The sequence below is a fragment of the Panthera uncia genome, chromosome C2 (assembly GCF_023721935.1).
Source record: "Panthera uncia isolate 11264 chromosome C2, Puncia_PCG_1.0, whole genome shotgun sequence".
Lineage (NCBI taxonomy): Eukaryota > Metazoa > Chordata > Mammalia > Carnivora > Felidae > Panthera > Panthera uncia.
The window spans coordinates 104,930,226-104,955,196 of NC_064810.1; the positions used below are offsets into that span (position 1 = coordinate 104,930,226).

At 38.6% G+C, this 24,971-nt stretch overlaps 1 protein-coding gene and 1 long non-coding RNA gene across 7 annotated transcripts in view; one reads left to right on the forward strand and one right to left on the reverse strand.

Moving 5' to 3' along the window:
• Positions 1 to 5,307: 5,307 nt before the first annotated feature.
• VEPH1 (ventricular zone expressed PH domain containing 1) overlaps positions 5,308 to 24,971 on the forward strand; it is a 242,852-nt gene continuing 223,188 nt past the window's right edge. For all 6 annotated transcript variants that reach the window (XM_049628640.1, XM_049628639.1, XM_049628641.1 and 3 more), the window contains exon 1: positions 5,308 to 5,494. In XM_049628640.1, coding sequence (XP_049484597.1) covers positions 5,357 to 5,494 — 138 coding nt within the window. In that variant the 5' untranslated portion in view covers positions 5,308 to 5,356. The remainder of the gene's footprint in view (positions 5,495 to 24,971) is intronic.
• On the reverse strand, positions 5,375 to 23,848 carry LOC125921210 (uncharacterized). Its single transcript, XR_007457336.1, has 4 exons — positions 22,628 to 23,848; positions 21,219 to 21,287; positions 9,126 to 9,201; positions 5,375 to 5,461 (listed from the first exon to the last, which is right to left on the reverse strand). It is a non-coding gene; the product is annotated as an uncharacterized LOC125921210 (long non-coding RNA).

Sequence of the window (24,971 nt, forward strand, 5' to 3'; positions counted from 1 at the left end):
ACCTAGCGATAAGAGCCATTAATAAGGAATGGAGAATGAAGAAGAGGGACGCCTAAAGAGATACAGTCTGTTCCTTTAAAAGAGAAGACTGCATCACTATCTGTAAGCCAGAAAATTACCAGTGAAAGGCTACACCTGCTCATGGGTGCCTGGCTTCTCCATTTTTATAAAGAAAACTCTTAAAGAGAATTCTCCATATGTGGATGGCATAAAAGTGTGATTGACCACCAAATGTCTAGAATGATTTACAAGGTCATTCCCCTGGGGCATATGACCTGATTCAATGGTAGTGTGTGACCCCTCTGACCACATGCCTTTGTGGGGTAGCACTCGCGGGAGTCACATCTTTGTGACCACACGGATGAATTTGTCTGCCGCACAGCTTCCTGTACGTTTTGCCAGCAAAGAGGTGATTTGATGGGCAGAAGACCCTCAATAAGGACAGATAAGTTGGGAGTAGAGAATAATACAATTTAAAAGCATGTTTTTTAATGCACCATTAAGCATTGAAACCATTAAGTGTTGAGAGTTTCAGTACCTTTTCCTCCTCTGGAGTGTCAGCAAGATAAACATATTCTCTGAGTGTCGCTGCAATATTTAAAGTACAAATCTGACTTAAAGGGCAAATCCAAGTGGATTTTTATGAACCTCCCAGCAAATAGAGTGGAAAAGAAGGTATGCATTTTTGTTTAGTAGTTTGTTCCTTTTAGCAACTTTCTCCATCCTTAAGTTTTCAACAATATTAATCTAGAGGCAGAACAAGAGGATCAGTGCTTTAGGAGCTGGGACTCTTAGTGGACAAATGCTCTGTGTTTCAAATTCTGGGTGTGAAATCTTGAGAGGGAGGGAGGTGTTCATTAAGCCGCAGTCCTCTCTTCCCCAGGCTTTGTGAAATGGCTCCCAATAGTCATTCCATTCACCTGTTTGAGTTTCTGCTGAAACTGTTTCCTGCGTGGCTTTCTCTCCCCAACACCTCCCACCCCCTCCCCATTCTTCCCAGGGAAAGTATAGATTTTCACGAACACAGGGAGTTTTGTTTTCTCTGTTAAAAACAACTCTACTGGAGCAGGCTTTCTGTTTCACCCCAGGAAACAGAGCATTTCACTCAGAGGCGACTCTGCACTGGGTGAGGTGCAGCCTGTCACCTGACCAGCTCTGGAGCTGCCAGTGGCATCAGGCTGCATTCCTTGAATTCTTCACCCAGCACTACCGCCACCGCAATGAACAACTTCAGGTTCACTGAGCTGAGGGGATTCCATCTGCTGTGCCCTCGGAGTCCGCTGCCCGAGTCTCGCGCCCAGGCTCAAAACCTATAGCTGAGTAACAGCAAGCTGCCTGCCTTTGAGGATAGCACGCAGGTAAAGCCAGTTTGTGGGGACAGCTGGGACTCCCTGAAATGTGTCACCCTTGGTGCATAATCATTTTTTTTGTGTGGTGTCTGCTTCTCTTTACAGAAACTTGACTTACCAACCAATATCTACTTAAAAATATATATTACAAATAATGAGAAAGTGGGCTCCAATTTAGGATCCCTTAAAGATTAAGGGCAGAAATTAGAGCAAAAGCTGGGAGTAAGAGGAATTTTATAAGCCAGTTTTTGTAATTCAAAAAGTACGAGATTTGGAGGCTGACCTACTTGGTGTGAATCTTGGCTCTGTGTGTAACCTTTGGCACGATATCTCACCAGTCCTGTTTCCTCTTTGGTAATAATATCTACCTGCAGGGTTGATGGGAGAACTGAGAAGAAAGTATCTGGCAAAGAGCTTGGTGCATAGAAAGCATCTGAGGTGCACACATATGTGCATTTGTGTACGTATGTGTGTGCTTGTGTGTGTTTGGTGGACACGTGTATACAGGCATACAGGTCACAGGACTGTGGCGTTCATGAGGGCAGGGAATTTCTCAGAGGATGAGGTTGAATTTGATCTGTCGCTGACCTTCTCTGCTGTAGCAGAGAGATCAACAGGAGAAAGAAGCCAGACACCTGAGCAAAACACTGACCAGAGCTGCTGAAAAATAAATTACATGCCTTGTTGATCCTTAGGCAGGAAGGGGGCAGTATAGTATACCATGTGGGGTGCTCTTTAAATGAAGACTGATGGAAGGGAGGCAGTTTAATAGTTATCACACATGGTCATGTACGCAACTGACAGGGCTTTGTTCTGGGAGATCAACTGCCTTCGGTTCTGACTCTGCAACTTATTACTCCCTGGGTGTTCCTGGGCTGGTTGCTTTCCTCTCTGAACATCAGTTTCTCATCACATGGAATCGTCGTGAGAATTAAGTGACTCAGTCCTTACGAAACACTCATAGTAGTGCCTGCCACATGGTAAACACCTGCTAAACATTAGCTGTTGGTGTCATTATTTGACAAGGGGCTCTTTCATGTGTTTTAGCTTTGATCTTCAAAACAACCTGGTGAGATAGACTAGGCATGTATTAGCCCCATTGTGCAGATGAAGAAATTGAGGCTCAGAGAAGGGAAAAGCACGAACCAAAGGTCCAACAACCAGAGTGACCAGGCTAGGACTTGAATCTCAGTCTGCAGACAAGCGGCTGACTTAGTATGTACACGGGACATGTACATTGAATGAAATCTATCCTAAAAATGTCTAGCCCAAACACCATTTCTTTCACAAAGTCATTCCTCATCATCTTTCCCTAGGAGAGATCTCTCTCTCCCTTGTACTTCCCCAAACTTCCTTTATAGTATACAAGAGACTTTTCTCTGGGTCATCCTTGTATTGTAAAATGTTTGGTGTAAGTTTCACCTCTCCCTACTCCACCTTTTAATGTGTAAAATTTCTCACAGATGGCAGTGTTTTGAACAATAATGTTTTGCACATGATGGACACTCAATAGTGATAGCATGAATGTAGGACTTCATACCAGGTGTCATTGTAAGTGTGGAGAGTAAAGAATGAGCCCAGGGATGCCTGGGTGGCTCATTTGGTTGAGCTCAACAGGACTCTTATTTTCGGCTCAGGTCACAGTCTCACGGTTTGTGGATTTGAGCCCTGTGTCAGGCTCTGCACTGACAGTGCAGAGCCTGCTTGGGATTCTCTTTCTCTCCTTCTCTCTCTGCACCCCCCATTTGCTCTCTCTCTCAAAATAAATAAAGGAAAAAGGAGCCCAGGAAAAACCGGGGGTGCTCCCCTCCACCAGCATGTATTTCTGTCCTCCTCAGAGCTCCAGCTGTGATACATTTGGGACAGCTGAATGTGCTTCAGGAACAGCCAGATACTGACCAAGAAGCTGACTGGTCAAGGTGAAATCATATCCAATGTCCGTCTAATATCTTATATTTCTGAATATTATTTCACTGAGACCCTGTCACTGTAAATGTCTGAGGATACGGGGAGAATGCATTAAGGGGAAAATTCTGTCCTAAGGGGAACATGACATCCTAATTTTCCCTGTAGATATTGTAACTCGCCCTTCCATATTTGCCAGGGTGCATCCTACCTTGTAGGGCTCTCTGCTCTCTCTCCACCCCATGGAATTCTCCCCCTCATCCCCAACTCTCCTGCTTTTCTCTTCCTCTAAGCTTCTGTTCCTTGTGACTCGCCTGCTGTCTGGTAGGCCTAAAGCCCAGGGTGTAGAAGGGCAAGGGTGCAGGGTCAGTGTAGGAGGAAAGAGAAATTCATTTTCATGCTTTATGACTCTACCCATATCTTCATCCTCAAATGTTAATAATGCTCTGAGGGTCTTTACTTATAACAGTAGCCTCACATGGAGCCTTACGTGGAACCAGCATACTATAGTGGTTATGAACTTGGGGGTCGCACTGGAATCTCTGGATCCAAATCCTAGCTGTACAGTTTACTGGCTGTGTGGCTTGGGCAAGTTATCTAATGCCTTGGTTCCTCACCATTAAAATGGGAATGAAATATCCTCATATAGTTATTATGAAGGTTAAATGAGTTAATGTTTACAAAGCATCTAGAACAGCACCTGGCATACAGACAAGCATGTATAAGTATTGGGTATAATTTTTCTGAAGCTGGTGAGCAACACAAAAGTCGCACGTAGGCAATACTACCCTCCACTTCCCTTCAATGTCCTACAAACTGCACTGAGTGCCTGATGAAGGATTTGGCTTGCGTTTAGAGACCATATTGCATGGAGAGTGTGTATCTTTAACCTTTAAACTTGCATTCAGCACACAGAGGTGCCCACACAGTGGGAGCTCAGAGGGGAGGTTTAAGATCACCCAAGGAAGCAGCAGACTCCCCTGTCTCTTTCAAAATCGTTCTGGGGAACACATTCAGAATGAAATGTTGGGCAGACTTGCCTATTGCTTATATTCTTATATGAAATAAGTCACCCTCAGCTGTTACTCTTTGCACGTGGGTCTTCATTTTTAAGTTACACGAGATGATTCCACTTCATTGTAAACCATAGGGGAAGCCCGCTGGCCTGAAGTCAGGGGAACAGCGCTCCTGCAGTTACTATGGAGCCTTCGGGAAGTCATTAAATAAATGATTGCTAAGGTCTCTACCATTGCAAGTGGTCCGTGATTTTATTAGGCCCAGAAGGGAGCTGATGAGAAAAATCAGATATTTAATTTGTGCCATTGCGCTTCTCTCTGTGGACTGTTAATTGAGTAAGAAGTATAGTGGGACTTTATTATTTCAACTGTGGGAGGAGAGGGAAGATTGCCTGATCCCAAAGCCCTTCCTCTTTACCCTGCCTGGCAATGCTGGGGGGAGTTTCTCTTGTCAGTGTAGGAAAGAAACCTGGCCAAGAAGGCAAGCACTGGTTTCCATGTCCAGAAAAAAAGAGAAAACCAGGCAGTGGGTGTTTTCTGTGTTCCCTCTTTCCTTTCATTGCCCTTTTCTGTTTGCTTTCCATGGGAATCTGGGGGAAATATGGCAAGGGTTGGGTGTCCACTTGTTTCCTTGTGGCATAGAATGACGGAGAAGGATACAGAAAGGAGAAAAATAAGTGTGAGGTTTAAGCAGCTTTTTAACATTCCTGTTAAATTCTAGAGAAACCTACACATTTTTGATAGGATCTTTCGCGGGTAAAAGAAAATAAATAAGGGAAGAGCTCATTTGAAGATCACCAAGCCAGGATCTGTGACTCTCTGCACATTTCCAAACTGTCTTCCCAGTCTCTGCTCAGTGGAGAGGTTACATTTTGAGCCCATGCCATTCTACTAACAGCAACATTGTTTCATTTGTTTCTTTTCCAGAGAGTGTCAAAGAAGACCTCAAATTCTGGAGAAAAATGACCTTTCAAGGACTACAAAGTATATACTTCCTGCTGCATGTTTCTGTCTTACTAACCTGTGATAACTGAAACACGTGGTCCTGGGGCTGCCGAAGGTCAATTGCTTATCAAATTTCCCATCATGCATCAGCTGTTCAGACTGGTTTTAGGACAAAAAGATCTTTCCCGAGCCGGGGACCTCTTCTCTTTAGATGACTCTGAGATTGAAGACAGCCTGACAGAAGCTCTGGAACAAATTAAAATAATTAGCTCATCTTCCGTAAGTAAACTAGTTTTTAAACTAGACTCCCAAAATGACTTATTCTAGGGCCAAAGGATTGTACGTATCCTGTGGGAAAGGAACTTTGCAGGGGAAAGAGGAAAGACCACTTAATACTGGTTCCCTTAATACTGGTTCTGCTCTGTGGTTTAATTTGGCATCTAAGAAATAACACCAGAGCAGTCTTGACCCAGTGGGAGGCTAGGCTGCCTTTTGCCCATTCATGGAGATCAGAACTCTGGAAATTGCAGACCAGAGTGGAATTATCACAAAAGCTTATCTAAGGGCTGTTTCTCTATCCTTGAAATGACATGGAGAAGAGAGGGAGCAAATCCTGGGAAAAGCAGATCTGCCAAGCTGCCAACAGCATCAGTAAACAAAGCAGGGTGTGTGGAGGAGGCTGAATAATGAAAGAAGGCAGGATGACGCCTCCTGCCGCATAGGTAACATAAGACAAGGACAAGGATCACTCTGTTGCCAGAAGTGACAGTTGCCCGGGGCTTGATAACACTGATTCTGTGTATTTCTATAGAATCTCCATTAAAAAAAAAAAAAAAAAAAAAACTTACTTTTTTACTCCTTTTCCTAACCCTCACCCCCATTTAATTCAACTCACTCATCATTAGCCCCCAGTGTGATCAGACAAATTTATAATCTCCCTCAAGTCTCCCATTCCTTTGCTTCTCTTCAATGTCAAGATTATACATTCTGAAAGTGCTTCCCAAAGAGGATGGATGTGGAGTGCCCAGTGTGGTTTGATGTTGCCCTTCTTGGTTGTGCATGGGCCCTCCATGAGATCAGTCCCATTTCAAAGACCAAGTCTACCAAGCATCTCTTGTGTCAACAGCATTTGCTAATACTTGGTGCAGACAGCCCCCAGGCAGACAGGAAAGAGACAGGACTTGGGCCATAAAATACTGAATTACCAAATGCGTACACATTTCAGAGATCACAGCTTCCTTCCACATTTTAATGTTTAAAAGGTGTACCAGCAACCAGTGCGGCTTCCTCCTCAAGACTGTCAGCGCGCTCACTTATTGGCCGCCAGGAACATACTAAATCCCCCCGGTGGCCAATGAAGTCATTGCCCACACACTCTTTTCTCAGCTAATGTCTTTGACAGCAATTATGTGTCCACATTTTTTTTTTCAAAACATCAATCAACTTAGTCTGACTCAAAACACAAGTATTCCTGGTACATTTCCACTTTCTGGGCCATATTTGTGTGCTATTTCTAGCAGTCCCTTCCTTCATACTCCTGCAGAAATGAATTGGCTGAATATGCCACTGATTTTCATCTAATCTAATACAAATATATATATACATATTCCCCTGAAGCCTGTTTCCACTAGAGGTCACTAGTGTCAGTGATTTCTTTTGTTTCCTTTATCAGTTGCTTATTTTTAACAGATGTCAAATTCAGAATTTTAGAACTGGTGAGTTCTGTTATGTGTCGCCACCTTTACCCATTAAGGCAGGCAGGTCCCTTGTCATCAGGGTGTCATCTGTCCCCTCAGATCAGCATCCTACCAGGCAGATCTGGAGGGCCAGTCGTTCTCCTGTGTTCTTCACCTACTAACTGGTGTCACATCTCACTTCTTCCACTGCTCTATCTGTAACTGTGGCATGAGCAGATGGATGGCAGAATAAAAAGAATTAGTTTTTAGAAGGATTGTGCAGATCGATCCATTTTTTATGTCTGCTATTCAGTCCTAGTTATAAGCAAGTCTCAGTGTGGAATTCCTTCTCCCTTTCCATTCTTTTAAAAGCCAGTTCAAGGTTTATTATTCCTGAAATGACTTCTATGGTTCTAGTTCTTAGTGATTACTTCTCTCTAAAAATACATAGTTGCCCTTTTGCAGAGTATATAATTAATATACTCTGTTCTTATAGAAAATCATCTATTCATATAACCTCCTGTAGTGAAACTTCTACATCCAAGATCTATGTTTCCAGCCTTGGCATCTCCCCCTAAGCCTCAAGCCCGAACTAGTTGGTATCCGTTATCTCAAATTCAATCTATCTAAATTAGAAGTTATCATCTTTCTTCCAGCTGTACTATCACTTTCTTAGATCTCCAGGTTTGCAACCTGGAGTCACTCTTGACCTTTTACTCTCACTCTCTCCTTTCCCTGTTAGTTCTGTGGACACTCCTTGAGAAATGTCTCTTCCCTTTCTCCTTCTTCTCCTTTTCCTGAATTACCTTCTCCTTCTTTTGCTATCACTCTGGCTCAGGGCTTCAAAACAATTGATCTTCTTGCCTTTGGTCTTACTGTTCTCTGGTTCAATGTACTAGAAGTTACCTAATTAAACTTCCTAAAGAAGATTTTATTGCATGTCTCCCATTGTTTGAAACCTTCCCATGATGCATCAATGCCCATGACATTCAATGGCCATTGCCAGTGATTAGTCCACTGAACCACTATGTCTACTCAGTGGCTCACTTCCCTGTTAGCTGTATCCCATCTTTCCCTTGTTATGACTTTCCTAATGACCCTGAATCTCAGTAATCAATTCTACTTCTCAACTCCTTTGTTTGTTTGTTTGTTTTTTGTCCCTAATTTTTTTAATTTTTTTATTTTTTAAAATTTACATCCAAATTAGTTAGCATATAGTGAAGCAATGATTTAGGAGTAGATTCCTTAATGCCTCTTACCCATTTAGCCCATCCCCCCTCCCACAACCGCTCCAGCAACCCTAAGTTTGTTCTCCATATTTATGAGTCTCTTCTGTTTCACTCATATGGGGACTTTAAGAGACAAAACAGTTGAACATAAGGGAAAGAGAGCAAAAATAATATATCAACTCCTTTTTAAAAACAAAGAACTTCCTTTTAAGTCATCTTTGCCAACTTCCTTCTAGCATAGAAATCCCTTCTCTATGATACCTGACAAATAGGTGACTTCTCCTTCTACATTTGCAATGATGAGAACATAGTAAGTTTCTGATATTTCCCTTTGACAAATTTCCCTTTTCCATTGCATGAAGCCTTGATGGAGACTTTAGTCAAAGTTTTCTACCTTGCCCTTGCCAGGAGAGCAGAGAGGAAAGGAGTGGAGACACTGACTCAAGCTTTCTCCATAGTTCTAGGAAAGAAGTCAGCAGAGGGTGATTTGTCATGACAATGGTGCTCCAAAGAGACAGTCCTTTGCTGTAGTTTTCCGCACTTTATCCATTACTTATGGTCATAACCATAAAACCTACAAAGAGATAACTATTCCACTGTCAGAATTTAAAATTTTTAGTGTGTTCCTTCTTTTGGCTAGATGAAATCTTGACAATTCAGGAAACAACAGATATTGGTGAGGATGCGGAGAAAGGGGAACACTTCTGCACTGTTGGTGGGAATGCAAACTGGTGCAGCCACTCTGGAGAACAGTGTGGAGGTTCCTCAGAAAATTAAAAAGAGAACTACCCTACAACCCAGAAATTACACTACTAGGTATTTATCCAAAGGATACAAAAATGCTGATTCAAAGGGGGCACATGCACCCTAATGTTTATAGCAGCCCTTTGTATTTTCTATACATTGTTATTTGGTCTGTTCATTGCCCCAACAATCAAAAGAGTGTAACTCTGTTCCTGCGAGAACTTTAAATATAGAAAGATAGGTATAGGTATCAGGACTCACCTGTAGCTTCTCTTTTCTCAGCTAAACATCCTTAATGTCCTAGTGTCCTTAGGTATTTCCATGACAAAGAAGGAGCCTATGGCAGAGAAAGGTCATACAACCTCACATATCCAGGTTTAGGTCTGGAAACTCAAATTTGTCAGTACATGATAAATACTATCCAAATGCAAGACTCAGAGGTGTAAATTAGAGTGTTGACTTATTGATTTACAATGCAAATTATAACCCATGTTAGTCGGAATTATTGTGTGCTCTATGCTGTCCTTACCAAGTGCATTTACCCAGTCTTTCTCTAGACAATGAATATCACTATTGATTAGATTTCTTCCTCCTCTATTAGAATCACATTCCAGCCCTACCGCCCTATATTTAACTCACCTGTAGTCACTCATGTACAGATAGTATGATGGTTAGTCCAGTAGCTGGTCAATCCCACTCATATAAGTGGATTTCCCCCCACTTAATTCTCAAAGGGCAATCTTGTTTCCAAATTCTTGAGGTGTCTCATTGTAGCTCCCAAGTACTGCCTACATTCTCAACATTCTGGCTTCTTTCCCTTGGCACCTTCCTAATTTACTTTTGTAATTTATCATTGCCCTGCACTTAAACCAACTGCTTAGAACAATTGCTGATACTAGTCAGATACTCTGTGTCTAAAATTTCTTTTCTACGGTAACGTCTCACAGTTGGCCACATTAATGTTATGATATACCAAAACCCTGAGGCTTAATCAAGACTTATAATTAGGCAACTTGAAAAACATTGTAGGTGTATTGTGTCACATTTTTAAACCATTGCAACAATATTGTTGTCTTTAGGCCCTCATTCCAGGATAGTCATACCTTCAAAAAATTATGATTCTGTCCAATATATTAGTTATTCCTATCTTTTTGGAATCTGAAAATTTGGCAAGCAAGTCTTCAATCCTTTTCCTAACATCACTCACAAAATAATTGAACCTTACTAGATTCCATTCTCCAGTCCATGCTCTCTTTTCCACTGGTTAGTTCAAAACACTGCTGGGCAATATTTTGTCCTTATGCTTTGCTTTGAAAGTGCATCTTCTCAAAATTCTCTCCAGGTCCCCAAATGTATCTTTAAGTTTCGTCTTTTCATTTTGAGTCCTTTCTGGACTGCTTTCACCTAATAATCATTTCTCCTACTACCTTGGCTCTCCTCCCAGACTACTCATTGCTATCCAGTCATCTTTTCCCACTCCCACCACCCTCATTCACCACGTTCCTTTTGCCTAATCCACCAACCCACCTTCTATCTCTCTTTAACTTTTTTTTTACACCAATAAAAAATGTTAGGCATGCACGAATTGCCCAATTTTAAGAATTAGATAAAATTGAAATCATCTGCATGTTTCTATTTCAAACCTTCCTTTTCTCCCAAAGTAACCAATATCCTAATTATGGTATTTATCCATGAATGTTTTTATTTCTTTGCTATACACGCATAACTCAAAAATTATTTACAGCATGATACTCTACGTTTCTAAACTTTATATAAATAGTATCATAAGGCTCAATATAATGTTTCTGAGGTTTATCTATGTTGGTACAGGTAGTCCCAGTTCATTTGGTTTTGGAGTGATAGAGTATTCCACTACACGATTATACCACAATTTGGTTATCCATTCTTCTTTTGATGGACATTTACTATTTAAACAGAGTTATAGTAAACATTCTTGTAATCAGTGTTTTTGCCAAATGTGCTAGTATTTCTAGTGAAGACAGCTAGGAATGAAACAATTGGTTTTGGGGTTTTATAGACTTTCAGTTTTCTGATATACCACCAAATTGCTCTCCACCATGGTTGTACCAACCTGCACTCCCATCAGCCATGCTTGAGATTCCCAGTGGCTTTATATTCTCACCAAAGCTTGCGTTTATCAGATTGTTAACAGTTTTTGTCAATTTAAATGAACCATATCTGACTGTTATTTACATTTGTACTCCCCTAATTATTGGGAAGGTCAACAGATCATTTTTTGGTGTTTATTCTCTATATGTCATTTGGGTTTCAGTAAAGTATTTAGGATTTAGGGGGGTTTTTGTTGTTGTTGTTTCTTTCCATTTTTCTATTGAGGTTTTAAAGAAGTCTTTTCTTATTAATCTTAAGGACTTTTTGTATATTCTTGTACAAACCCTGTCACTTAAGCATGTTGCACATCTATTTCTAATGTAGCTTGCCTTATACCTTTTACTGTAATAGTCCTGACAGCTGGTAGGACAAATATCCCCAGACTTCTTTAAAATTGCTTTGTTTGTTTTTGTTCTTTAATAACTTTAAAGAATGATTCTGTCACTATCTTGATAGGAATTTTATTATGACTATAGATTTATTTGAAGAAAATTAACATCTTTATGTTACTGTCTTCTTATCTGTAGGTATTATTTATCCATATTCTTAGATCTTCTTAAGTATCTTGCCGTAAAGTTTTATGATTTTTTTCTTAAAGATCTTAAGAGTTTTGTAAGTCTTTTTAAAAATTTATAAGTATTTTAGGTTTTTTGCTGAGATTATAAAAATTACATCCTTTATTTTTTTTTTAAGTTTTTTTCTTAATGTTTTATTTTTGTTTTTGAGACAGAGGGAGACAGAGTGTGAGTGGGGGAGGGGCAGAGAGAGAGAGGGAAACACAGAATCTGAACCAGGCTCCAGGCTCTGAGCTGTCAGCACAGACAGAGCCTGATGCGGGGCTCGAACCCATGAACCGTGAGATCATGACCTGAGCCAAAGTCGGATGCCTAACTGACTGAGCCACCCAGGCGCCCCTAAAAATTACATCCTTTAAAAAATATTTTCCAACTATTTTCTTTCAGGTGATTATAAAACAAATGACACTTATTTTTGATCATATATCAGACTCAACTCTCTTTATTAATCTTAATATCTTGTCTATAATTTTTTCCATTTATTCAACAAATACTTCTTAAGCACTTACTATATGCCAGACACAGTACCAGATGCTGGGGATACAAGAGTAGGCAAAATAGAAAAAGAAATCTCTGCCAACATCCATTTTAATTGGGGGAGACAGAAAAATACACAAAATAAATAAGGAAAGTATGCATTGCATTAAAAGAGGATCCATAAGTGCTATGTAAAAAAACACAGAGCAGAGGTTGAGGACAGGGGATTAAAGGTATGAAATTTTAAACAGGAAGACAAAGTGGCCATATTGAGAAGCTGGTGTGAAGCAAAACTTGAAGGAGATGAAGAAGCAATACTTGTGGAACCCTGGAAGAACTCACTTCAAGCAGAAGAAGCATAAGATACAAAGTTCTTGAGGTTGAGGGCAGCCTGAAGTTCCTGAGGAATATTAAGGAAGCCAGTGTGGTTGTAGCAGAGAAAGCAAGGCAGGAAGGTCATAGAACATCAGGTCAGAAGGGAAGTGGAGGCCAGATCATGCAGGGCCTTGGGCAGCTATTGGAGAGTTCTGACCAGAGAAGTAACATGATCTTATTTTCCTTTTCCTGCTTTGAGAAGAGTCTGTGGAAAAGCAAAGGTGGAATCAGGAAGGCCATTTAAAAGACTATTGCAAAAATCCAGATAAGAAGCTCAGTAGTTAGGGCACCTGGGTGGCTCCAACTTCGGCTCAGGTCATAATCTCACAGTTTGTGAGTTCGAGCCCCGCGTCAGGCTCTGTGCTGACAACCCAGAGCCTGGACCCTGCTTTGAATTCTGTGTCTCTTTCTCTGACCCTCTCCTGCTTGCACTCTCTCTCAAAAATAAACATTAAAAAATTTTTTTAATTAAAAAATAAGCAGAGACTTTGGCCATGAGGGTGTAATGGAATGGTGAGAGCTATTCAGTCTCTGGGTATATTTTAAAGGTAGAACCAATAGGATTTGTTGATATAGGGTGGCATGGAGGAAGACAGAGAGCGGGACTAAAAATTTTCGGCCTGAAAAGCTACAATGATGAAGTTGAGAGGTAGGAAGGAATCAGGAGTTCTGCTATAAGCATGGGGGCTGAGCTGTCAGCTGTCTCAATGGAGATGTCACGGAGATAGTTGCATATGTGAGTCTGGAGTTGAGGAGACAAGTCTGGGCTGGACAGGATAATTTTGGAACTCATTAGCTTTGAGACTGAATGAAATCATTGAGAGAGTGAGTGTTCACAGAAAATAAGCCCAAAGACTGAGCCCAGCCTCGAGGAGATGATGGAGGACCAGTGAAACCGACTGTGAGAAAGGGCCACTGAAGGAGGAAGAAAGAGCATGATGTCCTGAAAGCCAAGTGGAGAAATGATCAAGGACCGAGCGAGGTCAATGCTGCCAGTAGGTCAGGTGAGATGAGGACTGAGAATGACTGTTATTCAGGTCCATGAATATCACAATGAGAAAAGCAGCATCATTGGATACGTAGGGGTGAGAGCTGAGCCAAAGTTAGTTTAAGACAATGGGAAGAGATTTGAAGAAAAGCAGTGACGTCTCTGGGCATTTTCCTTTGAAGAAGAGTAGAGAAATGAGGTGGTAATTAGAAAGAATTAGGGAATCAAGAAAGAATTTTTTTAAGATGAGAGAAGCACATTCTTTAGAATTTGTTTATGCATACAATCAATATCTTAATAGTTTTGTTTCTTCTTTTTCAATCCATATCCTTTCTATTGGATTTCTCTGTCTCCTTGTCCTGTCTAGTTCTCAAGAGCAATGCTGAATAGAATGGAGTTAGCAGATACCCTTTTTTCATTCTTTAAAGGTAGTTTTCTGACTTAACATAATTATAATGTTTGTTCCAGGCTTTTGATTAGTACCCCTGATCAGATTAAGGAGGTTCCCTTTTATTCTCGTTTTTTTTTTTTTAATGTTTATTTAGTTTTGAGAGAGAGAGAGAGAGAGACAGACAGACAGACAGAGACAGAGCTTGAGCAGGGGAGGGGCAGAGAGAGGGAGACACAGAATCCAAAGCAGGCTCCAGGCTCTGAGCTGTCAGCACAGAGCATGATGCGAAGCTCAAACTCAGGAACTGCAAGATCATGACCTGAACCAAAGTTGGACGCTTAACTGACCGAGCCACCCAGGCACCCCTGTTCTTGTTTTTCTAAAAATTGTTAAATTTTATCAACTTCTTTTTCTGCTCTTTTGAGACAGTCATATTTTCCCTTTTTCCCTATTTTCCTTGTTAATGTGGTGAATCATAATAATAGATTTTTAAAATATAAAACCATTATAACATTCTGGGATAAAGTGAAATTTGACATTAATTTTAATACATTTCCTGATTTGGTTAATATTTTTAAAGGAGCTTTGGAACCGTGAGATTGGCCTATAATTGTCCTATCTTCCACTGTTTTTACCTGGCTTTAGTAGCAAGTTGTATGTACTGGGGTCATAAAACAAGCAGGGAAAAGTTTCCATGTTTCTGTTATCTATAAGACTTTCATAGAAAGCTATAAAACCCTCTGGGCACCATGAGGGTTTGTGTGTGTGTGTGCGTGTGTGCGTGTGTGTGTGTGTGTGACGGGAGTGGGGGTGTTGGTAGATTTTTAAATTATTGATTTCATTTTCTTTGAAGAAAATCAGGGGAGTTTTCCTTCAGTCACTTTTGATAAAATATATTTTCTAGGAAATTATACATTTTATCTTAGTTTTCAAATTTATTGGTATAAAACTTTTTAAATCGTACTTTTATGTTCTGCTGTATCTGTATTTAAGTGCTCTTTTTCACTGATTCTTTCATCGGTATTTTCAGAGATTTGTCTTTTTAAAGTTTTTGGTTTATTAATCATCTGTATAGGGTGTTTTTATTCTATCTCATTAATTCCTTTTTAAATCTTCGCTGTTTTCCTCTTTGTTCCTCTTTATTTGGTTGTATTCTATGCTTTTTCTAATCCCCTCAGTTGTACAATTAGCTTTTTTTTTTTTTTACTTTCTAATATAAGCATTTAAGACCCTAAATTTCTTGCTAAGTACCACTTAGTGTCATCCCATAAGTTTTTGAGATACAGTATTTTCATTATGAATTCTTTTTTTTTTTTTTTTTTTTTAACGTTTATTTATTTTTGGGACAGAGAGAGACAGAGCATGAACGGGGGAGGGGCAGAGAGAGAGGGAGACACAGAATCGGAAGCAGGCTCCAGCCTCTGAGCCATCAGCCCAGAGCCCGACGCGGGGCTCGAACTCACAAACCGTGAGATCGTGACCTGAGCCGAAGTCGGACGCTCAACTGACTGAGCCACCCAGGCGCCCCCATTATGAATTCTTAAATACTCTCTTATTTTTATTGTGATTTCCTCTTTGACTCATAAGTGACTTACAAGTTTGTGCTTTAATTTCCCAAAGAATTTTTGGAAACTTTTTGTTGCTAAGTTAAAATCTAGCTGCATTGTAGTTGGAGAACATGAATGGCATGATACAAATTGCTTAGGAGTGGTTGAGATTTGCTTTGTAGCACAGTTTATGGCTAACCTGTTTAACGAATAACAGCTAATACTTATGTAGCACTTAACTATATTCTAGGAATTGTTCTAAGAGCTTATCACATGTTAATATATTTAGTTCTTTCAGTAAACTTTTGAGATAAGTGTACTAATATTATCTGCATTTTATAGATAAGGAGACCGGAGCACAGAGAGGTTAATAATTGAACTTGTTCAAGGTTATATAGCTAGTGAATAATAGAGACAAAAATCAAGTTAGGAGAGTTTGGATTCAGAGACTACTCTTAACTACCACACTATGCTGCCTCTTTAGATGTTTCCTTTGTGCCCCAGAGGAATGTGTATTCTTGAATTAGTGAGTATGAGATATTAAGTAAGTTGGTTAAAGAACTCCTTTTGATTATATCGTTCACGTTTTCTATATCCTCAATAAATTTGTGTCTGCTTGGACAGTCAATTACTAAGAGAGGTGTTTTAAAATTTCCCACTATAATTTTGGATTTGCCAATTTCTCCTTGTAATTTTGTCAATATTGCTTTATAAATGTGGGAGATTTTCTAAAATTGAAGCATAATTAACGTACAATGTTATATTAGGTTCAGTGTACAACATATAGATTCAACAATCCTATACATTACTCAGTGCTCCCCACAATAAGTGGAGTCGCCTTCTGATACCACACATGTAGTTATTACAATATTATTAACTGTGTCCCCTATGTTTCACTTTTAATCTCCGTGACATTAATTTTATAACTGGAAGTTTGTACCTCTTAATTCCCTTTATTTTACCCATCCTCCCATCCAGCTCCTCTCTGGCAACCACCATTTAGTTCTCAGTATTTAAGAGTCTGTTTGTTTGTTATTTGTTTAGTTTTTTTAGATTCTACATGTAAGTGAAATCATATGTTTGTTACTCGTCTTTGTCCGGATTATTTCACTTAGGATTATAGTCTCTAGGTCCATCCATGTTGTTGCAAATGGCAAGATATCATTTTTTTTATGGCTGAATAATACTCTATTGTATATACATACCACATCTTCTTTTTTATTATTATGTACAAGTTTAGAATCATTATTTACTCTTGGAGAACTTTTCCTCTTACCATTGTATATTGTACAACTTTATTCCGATAAGTTTTGCCTATTTTCTTTGGAGTAGTTGCCTATTTTCCCTTTTCCTGTCTTTTTACTTTTTATCTTCCCATGTCCTTATGACTTAAATATAATTTGTAAACATCCTATAGATGTGTTAAATATTACAAATTGAAAATCTGTCTTTTATTGATACATTTAATCAATTTGTATTTGTCATGATAAATTACATATTTGGCTATATTTCTCCATTTTTATTTTGAGTTATATTTCCTGATTTTCTAAATTTTTATCTTCTTTTCTGCACTTTTCAAAAAAATTTTTGTTTATTTATTCATTTCAAGAGAGACAGAGAGAGCAAGCGGGGGAGGGGCAGAGAGAGAGGGAGAGAGAAAGAATCCCGAACAGGCTCTCACTATCAGCACAGAGCCCCATTCAGGACTCTACCCACGAAACGTAAGACCATGACCTGAGCTGAAACTGAGTGGGGCACTTAACTGACTGAGCTACCCAGGCACCCCACAGTTTTTTTTAATTGAATGCATTTTTAACCTTTCATTTTCCACCTCTATTGACTCCGTTGGTTTGAAAGTTACATATTCTATGTCAGTTCTTTTGGTAGGTACCTTTAAAATTTTAGCAAACATATTTGCCATGTTTTATCAATTCTAAGACATTTTTCACACACTTATAACTCTGAAACAAGAATATATTTTATAATTGATTACAATCTTACAATCACCGTTGGCCAGGTATTAGGCATAATAAAGTTTCCATGGCCTACTTGTGCATAAATTTGTCGTAGCTTTCATACTGTTAACATTCCAACTGAATTAGGTGCATTATTGTTACTAGCAATCAATGTTGGGTTAAATGTCTGCTTAAAATGTTTCCAAACTTTCTAGATTATAATGTGGTAACAAACACTTACTGGGTATTTGGGATGGCATGGAAGAGAGCACTAGGGTATGCATTTTATATTAGTGAACAAAATATTCATCAAAATATTCGTGCAGGAATGATAGGAATTCCACATTTTCTTACAAAATAATTGAGAGCTTTATGGAAACTAAAAAAGAATATACTCTTGTTACTGAGATATTGGTAAAATATTGTCTATTAAACTACAACAAGTAATGCAGCTAAAAGCAGGAAACAGGCAATTCTGGAAGAGATGAAAGAAACTTCAAAGAAATAAGAGGTTAGTACCATCAATTTATGTCTTGCCTAGAATTCTCTTTAAGACATGATACAACTCACAATTTAATTGTTAGTCTTTTCTCTTCCTTCATAATGGAAGATCTTATCACTGATACCACCTTACATTTGATGGATTACAATGATATCTGAAGTTATTCAATAGCTCTCTTTTCCTATTACCATAAGAACCTTGAAATACTTTCATGCCCCTCTTATATAATAGCGTTAAGCAGCACTTTTCATTTTACCTTGTTTAATACCCTTGAAACTTATTCTCTAAAATTACTGATTAAAAAAGAAATCAGCCAATGTTTGGTTCAAGAACCTATTTCCCCATTTTTTCTTATCATTCCTTTTATTCCCCATTGTCTTCCTCCCTTTTTTTCTTCCAAATCCAAGTTTCCACTTTCGAAAGCATCATAGTAAGAGTCCCTTCAGCCAGGATCTATTAGTGATAAACTGTCTAAATGTTTGTCTTTTCCGAAAAAGTCCTTGTTTTGCCCTTTACTTTGAATGGTGATTACCTGGGTGTGGATTTCTAGCTGGGCAGTCTTTTTATTTCTCAGCAACTCCTACTATTGCTGTTGGTTTGTCATTTTTTATACCTACTCTACTTTTTCCATGCTGTAATATTTTCTCCGTGTCTTTGGTGTTCTATGGTTTCACACTATTATGTGTCCGGATGTGATTTTACTTGTATATCCCTACTTAATCCTCGTTGTGTTTTGTGAGTTTGAAGTTTATGCTTTTTGTCACTTTTGGAAATTTTAAAAATATTATATCAAATATTTTCTTTTCCAACTAACTTTTCCTTCTGGAAATGCTATTTATTCATTCATTTATGCATTCCGCAAGTATTTTTTGAGTACCTACTATCTTCTAGGCATTGGGGATATAATAAACAAAGCAGACAAAAATAACTGCCCTCACATTCTTCATATTCTCTTGTTTCATTCTCCATACCTTCTGATCTTTTGTAGTTTCCATCTCTGTATAATCCATCATGTTTTCCTTTCCTCAACTCTATATTCCCATCCATTGAGTCTTTTTTCCAGCTGTATCTTATCCACTATTTCATTCATTTGTTGAGTTTTTCATTTCTAGAAGTCTCATTTGTTTATTTTTAACATCTTTCTGTTCCTTTTTAAAGAGATGTCATCTTTGTTCATAACAAGAGTTTTCCTTGATACAATGAGTCCTTTTGCACGTCTAATTGCATAATTTGAGATCAATAATTCCATTATCTGGTTTTTGACTATCCAGTATGCCCCAAGTTTTATATGTGGATATGTGCTCATATTGGCTTAGTTCCTTGAATGTTTTCTGAGTTTGGATTTTCAAATTCAGTTTAAGTAGAATTTTACTTGTGTGAATACTGGATGGCTTTGTGGAGTGTTTTCCCCCTCAAAGTAGCTTTATGTTTGCTTCTGCTGGGAACCCCAGTGAGGTTATGAGCTCTGGGATCATTGCTGGTGCTGTTGGTGTTGTTATTGTCTTCACCTTGGAGGTTCTCAGAATGATAGAATAAATGAGGTGTGTATATATGGGTGCTCTTAAAACTAGAAAGAATGATTATTAGTATGGATGCCATGTAGAATGTAACAACAAGAGATGGGTAAGTATGTGGTCTTTTTGTGCTGTACATTGTTTAATAGTTGTGAAATGAATATATAAAAAATTATAACACACAAGGAAATATTTGTAACTCACTGTGTGTTATAACATCTCTCTGTACTTATTACATGCCAGACACTGTTGTAAATCCTTTCCCTACATTAACTAATTTAAACTGCACACTACTACTAGGAGATAGATACTAATAATATCCCAGTTTTAAGGATTAGACAACTGAGGGACAGAGAGATAAGTGATTGCCCAAGATTGCAGCTGATCAGAACAGAATATAGCTTTGAGCACAGGCAGTTTGACTCTAGAATCCAAGCTTTTAACTGCTATGCTATGCTGTTTCTGAAGGAAGGGAAGGAGAAATGATCCTCAAGATGTCTTCCTTCTTCTCTTTCAACTTCCACTCCTATGCTATTCCCACCGTTGAGTACTTTATTTCATTTATTTCATTCCCTTTTGCCACTGGGCCATTCCCTGAAGACTGTTTATAGCATCAAGAAGTGTGACTAAATGGTTTAGGAGTGTTGACATGGAGTTGTGGTGTCTGTGGCTGAGTGAGAATGACCCATCCTGGAAACTAGGCTCGAAACAGCACAATGTGTGGATTTTTCATTGTCCTACCCTTATAATTGGACCTCCCCACCACTTTAGGGTAAATTACTTTAAAATTAACAATGACCAGGTTACTGTGAGACTGAACCTCTAAACCCAGTTTGACGGGTTTGATATAAATAGATCTGGTTCTTAGAAGTTACTCATTTTAATGTGCACAGGTACTGACCCAATGTTGAGCTCAAACATAAACACATATGTACATACACACATACATTTCATAAGAACAGGGTGTTTCCTGGAATGTGAGTCAAGAAAACCCTAATTGCAAAGCTGATTTCATGCCAAGAATCTTTAAACTATTCAATGATACCATTAAAAGAATTTGTTTAAATTTCTTTTGTCTTTTTGAATATTTGTTGAATGGAGCAGTTAACAGCTTTCCAGATTTTCACCTCTTTTTGGAGGAACTCTCCTTTTTGGAGAATGTTTTGCTTCGTGTCATATGTAGGAATGTGTAAAAAAAATTCAAGCCAAAAAATCTTTTCTTTTTCATAAAGTGTTATAGGAAATTCTTAGGTACAGGAGATTCACAGTAATATCAAAGTTCATAACTGATGCACCTATGCCTAATATATGAATATATTCAATGAAATGACCAGTGGGCAGTGATTTATCCTTATGGACATCTGCTTAACTTTTCTAGTTAGAAATCTTAGAAGCAGAATATATGCCTTTTGTTAAACAATCTTGCTGACACAGTAGTCTCTCCTGTATACTCCAGCTTCATTCCAAAGCACTCCTTTCAGAATTCCGCAACAACTCAGTACTCTTTAAAGCAAGAAAATGGAATCTTGGTGTTCACGAACCAGGGCACACATGTTTCTCATGTACTTTTATTGAGTTGCAACTTCTGCTTTTATTGGCTTATTTCATCCAAATGGAAATCTCTCTTCTATTTATTGTTAAACTATTGTTTACCCATGGTTTGCTATGTTTCCCAGTGCCATCTATAAACACCCTGTTGCAATTGGGTTCCCAGAAAAACAGGTTCCAAAATGGCTGTTCCAAGGGAGGAACAAACTCCTGGGTGAGGCCATTCCCTTGGACAAAGAAGTTTATGCAGGCAGGTTTTGCTCTGAACTGGAAGCTGAGAACATGAGTGCCTTTGTCCCAAATAGGTATATGGGCAGTGTACTATAGTATCAACCCAGTCTACCCTTCTCACCATTCAGATCCATTTGCTTTGTATAATAATTTCATCCCATATGGAAACAGCTTCTCTGAGATACTTTTCCTGAAAAAATTTACAAGAAGGTTAGTGAGAGGATCTGTCTACCACCCCAGTTGCTATCAAGGCTGCAGTTGGTACTGATCATCTCTGTGGTGGGCTGAATAATGGCCCCCAAAAGATGTCCGCCTGTGAATTTTATCTTGCATAGAAAAAGGGATTTTTCAGATATAATATAAAGATCTTGAGATGGGGAGATTATGCTGTATTATCTGGGTGGGCCCAATATAATTACAAGGGAGTGAGAAGGTCAAAGGCCTTCTTTGAAGAAGGAGGTGGCCTGATGGAAGCAGAGGTTGGAGTGATACACTTTGAAGATGGAGGGTCATGGAATGATGGAGGGTCCTCATGGAGGACATGAGTCAAGGAATACAGAGAACCTCTAGAATCTATGCAGAAATGATGCAGAAATGGATTCTCTTCTCACAGCCTGCAGAGAAACCAGCTTTGCTGACACATTGACTTTTGCCCAGTGAGACTAATTTTCAGCTTTTGACCTCTGGAACTGTAGGCAAATACAGCTATCAACACAAATTCTTGAGCCACTAGGCATGTGATGATAAGTTATAGCAGCAACAAGAAAGCTAATACAGTTTCCCTCCTCTACCACCTATTCTATTCCCTATGCCTTCAGCTAGCACCTCTGCTGATTTAAGTTGCTTTCTAGTTGGGTGACTCCTATGCTTTTTCCTGAGGGATCTGCGTCCCTGGTCTCCATCCCTGTCTCAAAGTGTGATGACCCCCATGTCCATTTACCACCAAAATTAGGCAGGGGAGTACCTCGAGATGCCCCCCGTTACAGAACAGCAGCCCCACCTCCTCCTAATGATATGGTCAATTACCCTTATCAGGGTGGTCACTCTTTTCTTCTTTTGCTGATCTCTTGACCCAAGAGCTTGAAGTGACTGAGTTCTCAGGCTCATGTATTCTACCCATAGGGAATTCAACACCGTGTAATAGTCACTGTTTTAGTATGTATGTTGCCTCTTAGAAGATAGTTCCTCAACCTCATAAGATATTAGGCTAAGTTGCTCCTTTGAAGACCTGTTCCATTGATCTATTAGTCCAGGAGTTTCAGGGCAGGGGAAAGAAGGGTTATCATATGTGATAGGACTAATGAATCCATGATCAGGTGCCCATTGTTCTATCTCCTTTGCTATAAAGTGATTCTCTAACCTGATGCAAGTTAAGTAGGATCTTGTTTCAACACACCAAATACTCTGTGATCCTTCAAATAGAGGTTCAGGCTTAGGCCCTATGGGCAGGAAAGTCAAACTCAAACCTGGATTATGTGTAAATTCCACTCAATATAACTGATGTTCTTTCCGAGGTGGAAAATGACTTACGTAAATAACTTGCACCAAATGATTGATTGGTGTCCTTGAGGGATGGTGCCATTCTGGGGCTCAGCATTAATCTCCGTTGCTAACAAATTCCATATTTAGGTAATGGCAATAGCAAGAGCACGTTGGTGAATGGGAGTTGATGCTGTTGGGTAATGCATAGCTTTTATTCTTGGCACCAAGATTATTCCATTTGTTCACCTATTGGATCACACTGGGGTGGCCATGACAAAGGCTTGGCTGATGTCATTTGGAATATAGACTTCCTTGTATCTATGACATTGGTTCCCTGTTCTATCTACCCTTATGTATATATTCTCTTTATTACATAAAATACTCTTTATTGCCTATGATGCTGCTTGATATTTGAAGATAATGCCGTTAAAAGTAACTGCTACTTACAAGGGCAATTGTGACCAAAAATAGTGATTTTAGCCCAAGAGTATTCTCTTGTTATTTTTCACCCTGAGAATGATTTTGGCTTTCCATGCAGCCACAGAGATTTTTGGAAAAGCTAGAATCATTTTTTGCTCATTTACATCCTGTGTTTTCTCTGTGACTTGGCTTCATAAGAACGTGTTTATTGCATAGCAGCATTCTGTTCTGGCATAAGTAATTATTCTGTTGCATTAAAATAAAGAATACAGTCACCAACAAAGGAGGAATGTAGAAAATATACTAAAACAGTCCACCAACCAAGTGGTGTTCATTCTAGGAATGTGGGGATGGATTAATATATGGACGTTTCATACTATATGTTAACATAACACATACATAAGTTGACTAAGAAAAAGTGCTTATTTATCTCCATAGATGCTTATAAGACAGTTAAAAAAATTAAAACAAATGCATAAACTTTGAAAATAGGAAGAAAGTGATACATCCTATATGCTTTTAAAATATTTACAGTATTTTCTTGCTTTTGACCATAACATTTTAAATCAAAAATCATGAACTAAAACCACAAACTAAACATGCATTCTTGCTTTTATTACTTTTGTGTGAAATAGCTTAGGAACTACTAGTCAACACAATAAGCTATGGGATATACAAAAGGTATAGATCCAATACAGAGATGTTTCTGGAAAACCCAAGAGAATGATCTGAAAAAAAGTATCATAATTAAGATGAATTGAGCTAAACAGCTACGTACAAAATAAATACAAAAAAAAAGTGTAGGTTGACTTATTCATCAATAACTAATTAAAAGTTCTGAGGATGAAATAATATAGATTTTGTTAACAGCCACAACAGAGACATAAAATACACTAGGACATATCTTTAAAATTTTGTGGAGTTTGTATGGAGGAAATGGCAAAATTAATATTGTAAAAGAATTAAAAAATCGTACAAACAGAAAATACAACTCTGAAATAGAAACTGATGTATATAAAACAATTACTAGGAATAGAATTATTCAATACATGGTGATGGGAACATTAAATTAGCTATTTATTGTAAAATGTACATCTTCTATAAATAGATTTAAGAGCTAACTGATTGGTTAGCAAATTAATTTCTAAAACCCAAAATGTTAAATGGTTTAAGTTTTATTTTATTTTTATTTTTTTAAGTTTATTTATTTTGAGGGAGAGAGAGAGAGACAGAGACAGAGACAGAGAGAGAGAACAAGTGGGGAAGGGGCAGAGAGAGAGAATCCCAAGCAGGCTCCACACCACCATGCAGAACCTGATGCAGGGCTTGAAATCACGAACAGTGAGATGGTGACCTGAGCCAAAGTTGGACGCTTAACTGACTGAGCCACCAAGGCACCCCAAGTTTTTGTTTTTTAATCTAGAAAAAATTCAGGAGAATTTTTATTAAACCTTTGAGTAAGGGAAGTTTGAAGTTAAAAAACAGAGCCATTAAAGGAATAACAAGTAACAAAGGAGTAAGTGTAGGTGGATATTTTCATGTGCTTGGAGTGCCTTTGCCAAACACGGGAGACCCTGTGAACGTTGTTTTCCCCAGGGCAGGAAACCAGGGTGAGAGGGAGATTAACTTTTCACTGTAAACCTTCCTTTATACCTTTTGTTTTTTTGAACTAGGCCCATGTATTACTTTTAGAAAAGAAAAGGAAAAAAAACCCTCAAATTTCCAATTTAGAAAAGGAAAAACATTGAAATCCCAGAAGTTTGACAGTTTTGTCCACTTAAAAAACTTACCATGTCAATAGATAGGAGCAAAGAAATTAAAAATAATGAAAAACGGAGACGTATTCACAACCTATATGTCAAATGTTGACTTAATATCCTTGGTAGAAAAAGATCTCAAAGGAGGATCACCAAATTGAAGTCATCTAAGGAAAAACTGACATAGGATACAATGGGCAATTCCCAAAGGAATA